This window comes from Magnolia sinica, chromosome 16, assembly GCF_029962835.1.
Source record: "Magnolia sinica isolate HGM2019 chromosome 16, MsV1, whole genome shotgun sequence".
Lineage (NCBI taxonomy): Eukaryota > Viridiplantae > Streptophyta > Magnoliopsida > Magnoliales > Magnoliaceae > Magnolia > Magnolia sinica.
Genome location: NC_080588.1, coordinates 19,258,125 through 19,273,249, shown reverse-complemented (window position 1 = coordinate 19,273,249; position 15,125 = coordinate 19,258,125). Strand labels below are relative to the sequence as shown.

The following is a 15,125-nucleotide window of genomic DNA, read 5'->3' as shown; positions in this document are numbered from 1 at the left end:
CTGTCCCAGTTTCTGTAAATCTTGAGAGCATCATAGCAATGAAAACTGGGAACCATTGATTTGGGATTATATAATAATAAATTTATTTATTATTACTACTATTATTCATATTATTAGTATTGGGATTGAGAAAAATTATAGCTTTATTGATATGTTTGTTGTTTGCTCATTTGCAGATAGATATCCATTTGATAACTAGTCTCAAGGAACTTCCTTTATCAGCAGCTACATTGGTCCTTGATCAGGTCTCCAACATCACTTCCCCTTGGCCATTTACTCCTTTTCAGTCCTTTAGATTTTTCTTTTTGTTCGACCTTTTTTTTTTTTTCTTATCTCAGTTGGCTTTTGTTTGCAGTTCATGTTAACATGTGCAGATGGGTATGATAAAGGAAGAGACCTGGCTGGGCTAATAGCTAGGGTATGTGTTTCCTTTAAAATGACATTTCCTGTAATCAGCTATATTCATGGGTGTCTAGATGCTAACATTTTTCCTGCTTATTTTCTGCTCAGCACCAGATTTATAACGTGGGATTGAATCGGAAACCGCTACATCTTCCTGGAAGAACAAGGGATTTTGAACCTAGGGAATCTGAGCTGCCCAGTTTACCAGGTCGAAAACATGTGCCAGCCTTTGATCCAGTTGTGTCACGGTCTGCAGGCACTGCCTTAGCTAGGTGAGTGCTATACTTGCCTGGCTTTCTTTTCAATTCATTTTTTTGAAGTTGCATTTTCAGGTCCCATGTTGAATGCTAGGATTTCTTATATGTGAATAACTTAGTAGAAATGACAGACTTCACTTGAATTTAGGATTGAATACGAGTGCTGCACTACTGCCTCATAAAAAACGACAGTATGGTTGTATATGCTAGCATTTCTAGGAAGTAAAAAGGCACCATGCAGCTTCAGGCTATGTTACTTGGTATAGACATGGTGACCTTAGAAAATCAATGTACTAACGTGGTACATCATTATATAGCCATTTTTTTTTTTTATTATTATTATTATTTTACGATGATAATATTATTAGCAAAAGATGAAGCTCAGAATATACAAATATACAAACCCTATTGGGCTACAAATCCCCCCAAGATGTCGGAAAAGAAGTTACAATCTTTAAATACAGAACCCATTCTAATAAGAGATTTAGCTTTACCGAAGACCTATGAAACCTGTCTCTTTCCATTCCCGAAGCAACGGTCATTTCCCCAATGCCACATAAGAAAGAAACACTCAACTGAAGTTGGCAACACCCATAACACTCCAAACAGGCCTAAGAAATTATCCCATAACCTTCTTTCAAGAGCGTAATGAAGGAATAGGTGATCCACCGATTCCTTGGCTTGCATACACACTAGACAAACATTTGGAAAGATAATGCTTTGTTTTCAGAGATTTATCTATTGTAAGCTCCTTCCTCCCAACAAGCCATGCAAAAGCCTCCACCTTTAGAGGGGCACCATATCGCCAATGAACTGAGTCGAACAAACCCCACCCTAGAAGCATCCCCTGTAAGTGACTTATAGAACAATTTTACTGAGAATACGCCAATCTTATCCCTAAGCCATTTCATAGAATCCATTTCAAAAGAGACCGGAGATATTTTTGATAACAACTTCAACAGATGAATGAGCCCTACCACCTCTTCATCGCCCAAATTCTACCTATAGGTTAGCGCCCATACTCCTCTCTAACTATTGAAAAACAACTAGCTACCCTCAACCCCTCAACTGAGATCCCCGCCAATTGTGGAAAAAGCTCACTTAGCTTATGATCTCCCACCCATTTGTCCTCCCAAAATCTAATATTCTTCCCATTCCCTGATAAAAAACCACCCATTCCCATACTTTATGTTTTATTGAGGCCACTGACTTCCAACTATGAGGTGCCTTGCATAACGATGACGACTTAATCCACCAGTCCATATTTTCTAACTAACACCTCTCGCCATTGGGACCCCACCTATACCCCAAATCTCCAAACCCATTTTCCTAATAATGCTATATGCATCTCCTCCAATTTCCTAAATCCCACTCCCCCCGGATCCCTCGATTTACATACCTCTTCCCATTTCAATATGTAAAACTTTGACCATCACCCCCTCTGCTCCACAGAAAGTCCCGCCTTGTGTTTCAAATAGCGCTTGTAGTGTACGCTGTGTAGCGTAGCGCAGCGCAACAAAATAGCGTAAATCACTTGTAGCGTACGCTACAAGGGTTGTAGCGTATGCTACAACTACGTAGTGTGTAGTGTCCGTAGTGTATGCTACAATGTATGTATTTATTTATTTTTATGTTTTCTTTGTACCTAATGTTGAGGAATGTGACACTTGTATTGTAGTTAATACTTTTAACCTTCGGGATTTTTATTTCTTTCATACTCGTAACTTGTGGTTTCAATTAGACATTATTAATTAAAGTAGTTTGCTTAGAAAGTTGTTGATATGATAATTATTTGATTTGGTTTATGTATGTCAAATGATAAATGATCATTTATAACTTGTTTGAACATGCTTATACTTGAAAAAATGAAACATCTTTTAGGCATTTTTCTATTTTTTTTCTTTATTATTTATCATATTTTCTATTTTTAAATTAAAAAAAGAGAAGTATCATGTAGCTTATGTTACACGCTACACTATTTACGTTGCTCCCTGAAGAGGCCTGAGCGCTACACAACATGCTACCACTTTTTAAAACATTGGTCCCGCCTAAGTTTTTCCATTCTTTCCAAAACTAACTTCAGACACTTAAACGACATATAATTGACTGGGAGATTGGACATGGTGAACCTAGAAAATCCAACATGCTAACATGTCGTTGCATCTACAAGGAATTATATAGCCACTGTTAGACATGGTGAACCTAGAAAATCCAACATGCTAACATGTCGTTGCATCTACAACAAATTATGTGAGGAAAAGGAAAAAAGAAAAAAGAGAGGATATGCATGTCCTTAGACTTGGACTATCAACGGGCCGGCGTTAGGGCTAGAGTATTAGGCCCGAGGGCCAGGCTCTCTCTCTCTCTCTCTCTCTCTCTCTCTCTCTCATGCATGTCCTTAGACTTGGACTGTCATCAGGCCGGCGTTGGGGCTAGAGTATTAGGCCCGAGGGCCAGGCTCTCTCTCTCTCTCTCTCTCTCTCTCTCTCTCTCTCTCTACACACACACACACACACACACACACACACACAAACACACACACACACAAATGGCACCAGTTTGGGCTCGGGCTGGACTATTGCCAAGTTTGGGCCTACGTCGAACAATGCAATCTGGGCTTGGACAAAGCTTGGCCTGGCCCTAACCTGTTCCATTAACACCCCTACCCACATAATCTGTGTGAACATGGGCCTAATATTCGGCGATCTAGATTATTGGGTCTTACTGTGGATGGATCATGCTCTAGAACTCGTAGATTGAAAGATCCTAACCAACTTTGTCTGTTCTCTCTTGAATCTAGACTGTTCTTGGTTTTGTCTTAACCGTATGTTTGTAGGCCATTGCTCGAAGGGTAGGATTGTTCAAATAGAATTTTTTTTAAGGTGTGTTCAAATCCAATGGTGAGGATCATACAATTCCTCTATATTTCATCGTCATCATTGTCAAAGCTTTATCCGAACTTATTGGGGTCAGCTACACGAATCTCGTTATGTCATTTCACTATGACAAACCATATCCTCGGTTAAACGATAGGTCCTCAAGTCTTTTCTTACTACCTCCACCCATGTTCTTTTGGGCCTTTCCCTTACCCCTTTAGAGCCTTCAACTTGAACCAACTAACTCCTAACTAGTGTTTTAAGTAGTGAATAGTGTGTAGCGTAGTGTTCACCCATTTGAAGCATGGGGCATAAGCTACACGCTATGTCCGGATTTTTAATTAAGGCCACGCTTGGTTCATGATATTTGGTACAATCGAACACAACCTAAAATTTTGAAAAAATAAAGGAAAAATTAAGTATAAAGATAAAAATAGCTACGGAACTGATTTAATATTGTTACTTATATTATTTTATTAAAATATAAAAAATCTAACAAATCATTGAAAACATTAATTGATTTAAATGTTTTAGTTAACAATAACTTGTAGTGTAAGCTACATAGCATGTAGTGTAGGCTAGTAGCATGCAGCATATGCTAATTAGTGTGTAAAATAGGCTACATGCGACTTAAAACTATTTTCATGAGCTATGTAGCATGAAGGCTAAGCTATGCTATGTAGTGTAAGCTACACACTACATAACATAAGATATTTAAAACACTGCTCTTAACTAGTATAGTTATTTGTCTATGTTGCACATGGCCAAACCATCAGTCTACTTTCCTTCATCGTATCACCTATTGGTGCTACTCCCAAGCAATGTTTTAAATATCGATAATATTGGCCGATATATCCCACGATGTATCTTGTATCCCACCTGTGCGATACGAAACGCACAAATAGTGCCGATATATCCCACACGTTCGATCCGATGAGCATTTTTAGTTTCCGATCCCTTTTTTATTTTTGTTGAAATTATGTTAAATTAGTGTCAAATGGTTATAAATCCATTAGTTCTTCATGTTTTGCATGAAAAATAATGGAGTGGGGCTTTGATTTCGATATCCATTGGTTTTTCATGTTCTCCATTCTTTTTTCGAAATTTTCCTTCTACCAGCTGTCAATCGAGACTAATTTTGAAATATTTAGGAGTATTTGATGAAATGATGATCACATACATTCTAATTTTGAAATTTGTGTAGGTGGTCCGATTTGGGGAAAATTAGGGAAATTTCAAAATTTTCCCCAATTTCTCCCAAATTCCTTGTAATGTTGCACTCCAAACATGAAATCAAGCATGTATGAGGGCTCATCTACTGATTTGTTAAGTCCTTGTCAATTTTTGAAAAATAAAAATCATTTTTAAATTAAAAATTATAAAAAAATTATTTTTTTCGAAATTTCCCTTCAACCAGATGCTATCAATTGAGACTAATTTCAAAGTACTTGAGAGTGTTTGATGAAATGATCATCACACACTCTAAATGTTATGCATTCAAGTTGAATATAGTTGCATTAGTTCAGTTAAACAGTGAACAACTTGGGTCCCTATACAAACGAAACCTATTATGTGCATTTCTTTTTTAAGATGTTATGATTTAAAAGTGTTATATTAAAGTCTTTTTTAATAATCCCTGAATTTTCATTGAAAAATTCAACCATTTTCCTAATGTTTCCCAAAAAGTGCGATAAATTACCCAATACAAACGACATATCCCGTGCGATAACCGATATGTATCTGTATCCCAAGGATGCGATACATAACACGATACCGATATTTCAAACACTGCTCCCAAGTTCCCTTGAATGCACTCATCCTATCCTTGTCTTGCCACTCATCCATCCCAACATCCTCATTTCCGCTACTCTCGTCCTATGAACATGTCGTTTCTTGACTTCCCAACATTTTTTCCCATAAAGAATGGTTGTTCTCATAATAAGCCCATAAAATGTCCTCTTCAATTTCATTGGTATGCAGCAATCATATAAAACTCTTAAGACTCAAATCTCCACTTCATCCACCCAACTCTAATTCTACTAGTAACATTCTTCTCAATCTCTCCACCCTCTTGAATTATTGAACTAAGATATCGAAAATGGTCACTTTGATATTAACTAATTCCCCGTTTTCTCTCCTATTGTTGTTAATAAAATTGCTTTTATAACCTTTAGATTGTAATGCATCCCTCAATAGATATAGCTTTTTGTTTACCCCCTGTATTTTTGGCAATCAAAACTATCTCATCTGCAAACAATATACACAAACAAATGCCTCTGTTAACTCGTCCATAACCAATGCAAAAAGGTACAGGCTCAATGCATTAGTTGCATGTTTTTTGTTGTGAATTTCCCCCCACATCTTATTCCGTCTCTACTATGAAAGTTCATCCAAGCATCAACCTCTACATTGCTTGCATGATTTTTTCCCCCTTGGTGATTGTTAGTGTCAAAGACTCTCGATAGATGCTTCTGTTACTTTTCTGCTCACATGTCATCTATAGAGAAATTATAAGATACTAACACCCAATTAGTTGCGTGTGAGGCTCATGTTAAGGTGTTTGCTCCAGTGATCTAACTGGTCCTGCAATCAATGGGGGATGTACAAACTTTTCCAGATTGAAAGATCCTAAACCTTGATCTTTTGGCCCTTTTCCATTGAATGCAGCTTACTGCTGTCCTTTTCCTATTAGCAGTGTGCTTGTAGACAACGGATTAAGGATTAAGAGCTTTCAGTCTAGAAGAATTTTGGTGCATCGAAGCATCCATTGGGCCATCAGATTTAATGGTCTCGACCATCGACTATGGGACCCATGTGTACAGAGTTGGGAGCCTGATCTCCAATCCATGGGTGCAGGTACGAAAGTTACACACCATCACCAAGACTACACCCATATTCCTCATCATTTAGGGATGATCCTTTACCACATCGGGCTGGAATTGGAAAAGTGGGAGAAATGGGGTCGCTCTCCTCTTATCGAACGCCACCTCCCTTGGGTCATGGAAGCATGGGATCCGAGTCCCGCCATGGCCCTGCTGCTGACCGTCCCCCAGAGCGCCCACAGATGAAGTTTGATCCTTTTACCGGCGAGCCTTACAAGTTTGATCCCTTCACTGGTGAACCCATACGTCTGGAGTCTTTCCCTCAACATTCCAGGAGCCATTTCTGATATGATACTGAACTTTTTTGAGTTAGGGTTAAGAGTAGCTTGCTGTTTCTCTTTCCTGTTGTATCAAAAGGACTAATGGTTGAGTTATAGATGCATGCATTTCTTTGGGTTTTGAATGAGTTGATTGAATGAGATGATTGGACTAATGCATGCATTTCCTGAAATTGAATCTTCCATGTTTGGGGATTACTGTTGGCATCTTTATAATGTTTGGGGATTACTATTGGCATCTTTATAAACCTAACGTATGATGAGAATTATCTGCAATAAATGTGATTCACTATCCGAATTTCTCTAGGCCTGCGCAGATCCTCCATGTGGCCACAGGTTTTGAACTGGATATAAAGTGGGCACTTCTCAGAGGTTAATTGTGCAAAACATCATGGATTCAGTCATTAAGTGGGTCATTTGTACATTAAATTTCCAACAGGGATACTGTTGATCACCAGATATCCAATCTAATGATAGTACCGAACTTAACTGCCTCACTTCACACGCCAATGGGCTCATAGGAACCAAGGGCCAGAACCAAAAAGATTCCTACCAAGAACCCTAGCATGAGCCACCCAACGAACGAAATAGTGGATTGTTCTGCTGCACACGTTCACCATACATGTACAATAATCCAAATCATTCAACTTGTTCTTCAACGATGAATGTTACGTCCGCAAACCCTCCATTTGATCTGTGTGGCCAAACAACTGAGCAGCTAAAAAGGATAAATAACTTGTCAACCTGCAATGTCCACTCAGCATAAGGTAGCTCATTGTATTAGAATCATTTTGGCTTATGCACCAGCCAATGTGGTCCACAATGTGGATGGTCTGGATGAGTTGCACATTTTTTAATTTAAAAAAAAATGATAATAATAAAATCAAGAAAAAGGAAAAGGTATACCAAATGTGCATCAGATATGTCCATTATAGTGCTAAAACTTGGTTGGCAAAGACAGGAACTCACTACCTCTGGCAGCATGCAAAGTTTTAGTTTTGGGATTTACTCTTTTTAATTATTTTTAATACAAATCTAAGCGTCTATTATTAAGCCAAATGCTTCTTCAGGAAATCACCTGCATTGAAATTCTTGAGAGGCCAGTGCCAAAATAGGAATCTATTATTTGGGCCAAGGAATCGAAACGTTGGGATCCCTGATAAATGGTTTTGCATTGAAATTCTTGAGAGGCCAGTGCCAAAAAAGTGGAGTACACGTGGGCATTTAACACCATGCCACAACTGTTTTTGAAAGATTGAATAGCTTTACATTTGCCATACATGCATGGCCCACCTCATGAGTAAACTAGCATCCTTTTCACTGTGGAATATAAATGATGGGCCCTGTCTGGATCTTGCACACAGGTGCCACATTCCACTCAACTCGAGAGTAATTAAAGCAGGGATCAATAAAGCTCGAGTATCCAACAGGCTTCCACATGGGCCCACAAGTGGACTCCCTGGAAACACTTAGCAGACCTATAATCATAGGTTGATCCTATCTAATCATACAACTATTGCATGTGGGACCTCCTTGTATTGTATGCCATGCAACCCTCACAGAGAATTGACTCCTGCCACGATGATGATATGTCCTTAAAACCTGGCCTATTTAATCATCAGGTGGGCCACACCATAAAAAGAGTTGATAGCCACCCAAAATTCTCCGAATTTACATCATGGTCCATGTGATGGATGGAAAGTGTGATTTCCTTTTCTTTTTTTCTTTTTTTTTTTTTAATTTTTATTTTGGGCATCCCACTTTCACAGTTGGATTGCCCGAACAGCTTGGATAACGTAGACTCACAATTTTTACGTGTCATTTACAAGGGGGCATTGTTTGTCATTTATGGATAAGAGGCCACTTAAAATAGTCAATCTTATAAAACTGCAGAAAAGACTATCATGAAACAAACCATAATCAATGAGGTAGCATAATGAAAAGTCAATTTAAACAGGTACTGTGATGTAAATACCATAATGAGGTAATAGATACAAATCCCTATAAATAGTCTTCAAGTTGATCGGACCCACCCGACCAAGACCGGACATTAATTCAAGTTCCCCAGTTTTTAAAGTGAAATGCATGCTACAACAACACATTGGGGGTTAATAATACCCGCTTATCAAGAATACCAAAAACATAAGTGTTTCAATAAGACAATGCAGGAACTAACGATTTCACTGCATCAAATCCAGTCCCTTGGTAAATAGGCTGGTTGACCAGGTAGACCCACACATCTCTACCAAGAATATGTACATTTGTAAAGGGTATACCAACATTCCACATTTAACGTGCATGTTTGGCCCACCTGATGAACTTAGCAGCCTGATCTTCTTGGCTAAGGGCACATTAACTGTGGGGCCAGCCAAATGAACAACAGGGATGTGATGGGACATTTGTGAACATGTTAGCCTTACAAACACTTCCAAAAAGAAAAAAGAATAAAGAAGGAAAGAGAAGGGAGTGTGATACTACGGAATACCATGCATGGTAGTTACCATCCAATGCCTCCACAACCACCATTGATCCACCGGCCGGTGACAACTATCTAAATTTTTTTCTTGGCTGAGATTACCCATATCCAATCGCTGCAATTGCTGCTGTATGCTAACTACCATAATGCCTGGTACAGTATAATTTCCACACAGAAAAAATAAATAAATATCTAACATTTCTTGGATTACCAGCCAAGAAATGCCTAAGAACCATAAGAAGGCCTGCACAAACAACAGTAGGTGCTCTTATTTCCAGTCTAGCATGTCTAAGAGCCACAACACCTCATTCTCAGAGCTTGCAGCATCACAGAAATCTATCTCGATGCCAAAAACATCAATGACCCTGTCATTACCATCTTCCATGAAAAGCAAGGACACCCATGCCCGGATACCTGAGACAAATGGGTAGACAGGTGAGAAGTCGAGATAGTCAAAGGCAAGTGCACGGAAGGAAGTCGCATCTACATAGTCAAACACAGATTTGTTGACAATGCAGGCAATCTTGTCAGTGTCCTTGCGGCCCACCAACACTGAGACATTGACAGTCTGGCTGAGGGGAATGGTAAACCTCGGCTCCACTGGCATGGTCATCTTGTACTCGGGCCCCTCCAAGTGGATCTTCAGCACGTTGCAGATGCCAGGCGGGGGACTCTTGATCCCAGTTTGGAGAACGGAACCAGGGACCACTTCCGAGAAGAGTAGTCTCTCTCCAGACCATATGTCGATGTAGAATTCTAAGTCATTGAAGGAGAGTCTCGGAGGAAGGAGGGTTCGGCAGCGGTGGCGTTTAGAGAAGGTTTGGAAGAGCTTTTGGTAACTTAACATGGGCGGAGAAGGCCTTTTGCAGATCGAAGGCCATCTTTTGGCACAGAGGCACTTCCAGAAGTAATCATCCTGGGCAATATCTCGCCATTGTCGGCATACCCGCATACAAGAAGCTAGGTCTTTACCATCTAGTAGAGGGAAAACAACCTTCAGGACTTCCCCAAATGACTCGTCCTTTGTCATTTTCAACCCCCCACGAAGCAGCAAACAGAAGAAATATAGAAGTAGATAAACAAAGGGCCTGCTGTTTTCAGGGCATTGATAATTACGGGAATGAGATAGGACTCGCAAGTTTCCCTGCAAAAGTGAGGATAGTGCATTCACATATACTTAATGATGGCTCATCACATTTGGAAACTTGGGATTGATATACTTTAAAAAAAAAAAAATTTTTAAAAATTTAAAAGGGGGGGGGCACTCCGGTGGTACCAAGCAGATGTGGGGCCCACATAATGTATTCACACCATCCAACCCGTCCATTAGATGTGTCGCCTCAGAAAACCCCCAAGATTAAAAACAAATAAATTAAAATTAAAATTAAAAACTCAGCCCAATGAAAAATTAAAGGGGGCCACAACAAAGGGAACAAGTTGGGATGGAACATCAACCCATGAACTTCACAGGGGCCCATCTGAGATTCAAAACAGCATGATTTTTTGTCTGACCCTTCATCTGAAGTGGATGAAGGGTCTTAATGGCCTCAATTATATATATACAACACAGTGAGCCCCCGATGCTAATCAACAGTGGGTGTTCCTTCTCAATATGTTTCTTAAGCTGTGGCCCATTTGAGTTTTGGATCAGGCTGATCTTTGGGATCTGGAGGTTTTTTTTGAGGTGACACATCTTGTGGACAGGTTGGATTCCATTTAAAACATCACTAGGCCTCACATCCGCCCAGTACCACTGTAAGCCTATGATACTGGTTCCACTGAAGTGCACCCCCCCTAAAAGATATATTCATCAAATTGAGAAGAGGGAATAAAAGAAGGGAAGAGATGCCTTGTAAGAGACTAGAGATGTTTACGCATTTCACTCATACAGCAAAACATGCCACACACCATTCAATACGTGATTCCATGGAGTTACACCAACTGCAGCAACATACTAGGTCGAAGCCTAGCAAATCATGTTATCATTGGCAGATGGAATGACACCATCTTATATGCATGGTTTGTAAATCCAATCACATCAGAAAATGGTGGAGACTTAAATGCATGTTTGGATATTTGCCCAATTTCAGCATATACATGATATGTTTTTGTTCAGTGCAACATGAAAAATGGACTGCAATATGCTGACTTCCATATTCAATGTGTTCATGCCATGCATCATGTGAAGGGAGTCATGTGTGTATATTAGTCGATCAGAGGACCCAAAATCAATTGATTCAGTTGTTCATGGGTCCAAACACAATTCAACACATAACATATCATTGCTATAAGACGGTTGTCAAAGGCATGAGTAGCTACTAGTATCTATGACTTTGTAACTTGGTGTTCCATACATTTTGTTTATTCATTTAGATTAGTTATTTTATTGGATTTGCTAATCAGCAAGAGTATTTTATAATTCCATGGCAACACAAATCAATCTTATACATTGCATAGTGAGAGACGAAGGCATTAAGACAGTGTCTTATATGTGGTATACTTCATTGTTTACTCTCTTTTTTAATTCTTTTCAAAGCTTTCTACTTTATAGCATTTTTCTATTTACAAATATACAATTAATGGAGTTTTTTGAGTGGTACGCCCGGAGGCTTACGCCTCACCTCATAGGGCTTGACCACCTCAATTATCCCTCACAACTTCAAAAGCCTCGGATGTGAAACATTTTTCTTCTCCAATAATTCCTTCAATGACTTCAAGCAATGTCTAATAGCTTTATGCTCATTCTATATGCTGCAGTCCCAACCAATCCTACTTTGACATGATCAGCCCAATGTACTCAGAGTATTATGATTATTGTCAATATTCATGTATGCAATGATTTAGATATCGGCAACGATGCATGTATGACGCCTTTGGGATATGGAAACATATCGGAATCGCATGGAAGATATTTTGCTGCATAGGGGAGTGTATCACTATCTGAGGGAAACATTGAGAAACCTTTGGAAAATGATGCAAACTTTTCAATGAAACTTCAGGAGATGTTAGAAGAGACATGATTACACACTTTGAGTTCAAAAAAAAAAATTTTGCATAATAAGTTTCCTTTGCATAAGGTCCTAAATTATGAGCTATCTAATAGAAGTGATGCAATTATATCCAGAATGAATTAATGTGACTCATAGATCATACAATACAAACTAAGACACAAAGAACACATCAACCAAAAAAAAATTCAAATTCGTAAGGACAGACACTTTCCATATACCCAGCCTGCCACAATTCAAATTCGTAGCTGAGCTTAGTGGAGAACAATTGTTAGCCATAATGTCTTCTATTATAGAGGAGTCGTTCGCCTTGTGCATCGACCAACTGCACAGTCATTTGCAATTTTACATATGTATTTTAGGAAATTCCAGGATTGCCACCTCACTGACACACTGAATTTCAAATAGATCTTGTATCTGGTACCGCGCCTATCTCAAAGGCCCTGTACCTCATGGCACCGTTAGAGTTACAAGAGCTGCAAAAGTAGCTAAACGAATTGCGCAAGTTAGTCTTTCATCCGTCCAAGTAGTTCACCGTGGGGAGCATCAGTACTCTTTGTGAAGAAGAAGGATAGTTCATTGAGGCTCTGCATAGATTATCCCGAGCTCAATAAGGTCACGATTAAGAATAAATACCCACTTTCGAGGATTGATTACTTGTTCGACTAGCTGCAGGAGGCGTTCTTTTCGAAGATAAACCTACGGTCTGATTATCATCAAGTTCATGTCCGGGAGGAGGATATTCCAAAAACAGCCTTCAGGATGCGCTATGATCATTTTGAGTTCCAAGTTATTTCCTTTGGACTGACCAATGCACCCATGGTGTTCATGCAACTGATAAACGAGATCTTTCATCATATCTTGACCAATTTGTTATAGTATTCATTGACGACATTCTGATCTGTTCAAGGACCTGAGGGGAGCATGAGCAGCATCTAAAGATTCTCTACAGACTCTCCGTAAACACTAATTCTATGCAAAGCTGGAGAATTGTGAATTTTGACAGGAAGAGGTGAATTTCCTCGGTCACGTGGTGATAAGGCAGGGAGTAGCAGTGGATCCGATGATGTGCGCCTGTGGGGCCAATCCACAGATGCGTCTAAGATCCGGAGTTTTCTGGGGTTAGCGGGTTATTATCGTCGCTTCATTGAGGGCTTCTCTCGCATTGCAGCCCCATTAAGCCAAATTGTTGTTAGTTTTCTTTGAATGTCGAACTGTAGTCCATTACAATAACACATCACTTATTAATTTCTTATTTCCATCATGCGGTAATGGGTCACGTTGTGTATTTCTCCACAATCAGATTGTCTTGCCACAATAAGAGGAGCTCCTGGAAGAAACATATCTCATAATCTAGTGGCAGGATTGCTCGTTTCAATCTTGCCTTCATTTCCTCCCAATTGCCTATAGGAAAAAGTCACAACATTGCAAGTCTTATTCGATAGCATACCACCAGCCTTGGGCCACACCCTTAAGTTTTAGGGCAGCAAGCTTAATGGCTTCTTCCATTTCATATATGCGGAAATACCACACCATTGACTTTAGCAACTCATTGAAAACCTTGGGATCCATATTACTATAGTAATTCGGAATCTCAATCTTGACGTAGTTGGCGGGATCCACAATGCGAACATTTTGCCCTTCTAGATAATTAGGATAATCCTGTCAAGGGTAGATCAGTGCTCTTATTCCCAGTTGTGTATAGCGATTTTCTTGGACCCTATTGCCTAGCTCATACTTAACCAAGATCTCTAAAATAAGAAAACTCATAAACATGAAAATCTGATAATAATTATTTCCTTGCGTAGAGATATATTTCCTAACATAGAATTTTTTATTTTTTTAAAAAGAAAAGTGGAAATAACTGAAAAGTGAAATGGGGCATTTTCTTGCGCACACATGTGGAGTGTGCACGTGTGAGATGGGGCACGATTGCATGAATTCTTCTTCCTTCTAATTTTCTATACAATTAAGGAAAGAATTCAGCGCCTTTCTCCCTTCCTAACCTATCCAACCTACACATGGCACCTCTCTATCACACGAGGGTGTGAAATTAGTATTTTCCTTCACTAATTGTGTAACCTGACACTGATTTCATGCTGAATTCCTTGATCAGATCTAAACTCCAACATAAAGAAAACATACCCATTCGATTCATAAATTCTCTGGAATTCATGAAAATTCCAAATCCTTAAAAAATGAATAAATGGGAAAATCCCTAACTTGCTTTTGTCCAACACGCAAATTCAACTTCAATCATCAAAATCAAAGCGAGAGTGAGAGTGAACCCAAAAAAAAAAAAAAAAAAAAAAAAAAACCAAAAAATGAAAAACAAGCACCAATGCGCAGAGAATAGAAACGGGAATCATGAAAACCCTAGAAAAATGGAAGTTTGGGGGAGGAAAAGGGACACACCTGCGTTCGGGAATGAGTAAACCCTAGGAACCTTTGAACGAGAAGATGAATTTCCTGAAATCGCTGTGAAGAAATGAAGGGAGAAAAAAAGCTCTCCAATCATATCACGTTTCACGACCAATTTCCTCGTCGAAAACGCTTGCTTGCGTGACTTCCGTCGGAAGACCAAGGGCACCGCTGACGTGGACGAAATGAGATGACGTGGATGAGATCCATCCCGTCCATCAGGTGCGGCATCCTTTGTTTTGATTACGTACCAAAAATCGGGATGATTAAGAACTCAGGTGGCTACTCCGTAGGAAAAGGTGAGATGGATAGGGAAATCCGACGGTTCAAATTGTCCAAATTTTGTGTGGGACCACTGTAGTTTTATATCTCATCTAGTCTGTTCATCTAATGAATAGTAATAGGATGAATGGATTTCCCAAAATTCAAGACTCATATGGGGTAGACTACGTGATTTGGAGGTTTTAGGTAAGGTTTTACAATATTATCTTTAGTGTGGTCTTCCTAAGTATTCGATGGGAATGA

General features: G+C 39.3%; 2 protein-coding genes across 6 annotated transcripts in view; one reads left to right on the top strand and one right to left on the bottom strand.

The window, feature by feature from the left end:
• LOC131229058 (polyadenylate-binding protein, cytoplasmic and nuclear-like) overlaps window positions 1–6,820 on the top strand; it is an 89,936-nt gene extending 83,116 nt beyond the window's left edge. For all 4 annotated transcript variants that reach the window (XM_058224917.1, XM_058224919.1, XM_058224916.1 and 1 more), the window contains 4 exons: window positions 177–245; window positions 356–418; window positions 511–674; window positions 6,392–6,820. In XM_058224917.1, the coding sequence (XP_058080900.1) occupies window positions 177–245; window positions 356–418; window positions 511–674; window positions 6,392–6,704 (609 nt within the window). In that variant the 3' untranslated portion in view covers window positions 6,705–6,820. The remainder of the gene's footprint in view (window positions 1–176; window positions 246–355; window positions 419–510; window positions 675–6,391) is intronic.
• A 1,763-nt stretch (window positions 6,821–8,583) lies between these two features.
• Window positions 8,584–14,732, bottom strand: LOC131229056 (F-box protein At5g39250). 2 transcript variants are annotated; one of them, XM_058224912.1, is made up of 2 exons: window positions 14,595–14,732; window positions 8,584–10,315 (listed from the first exon to the last, which is right to left on the bottom strand). In XM_058224912.1, the coding sequence occupies exon 2, from the start codon at window positions 10,199–10,201 to the stop codon at window positions 9,440–9,442; it is 762 nt and encodes a 253-aa protein (XP_058080895.1). In that variant the 5' UTR covers window positions 10,202–10,315; window positions 14,595–14,732; the 3' UTR covers window positions 8,584–9,439. The 2 variants fall into 2 exon arrangements, with proteins under 2 accessions (XP_058080895.1, XP_058080894.1); XM_058224911.1 differs by lacking the exon at window positions 14,595–14,732 and adding an exon at window positions 11,793–12,313.
• Between the last annotated feature and the right edge of the window lie 393 nt (window positions 14,733–15,125).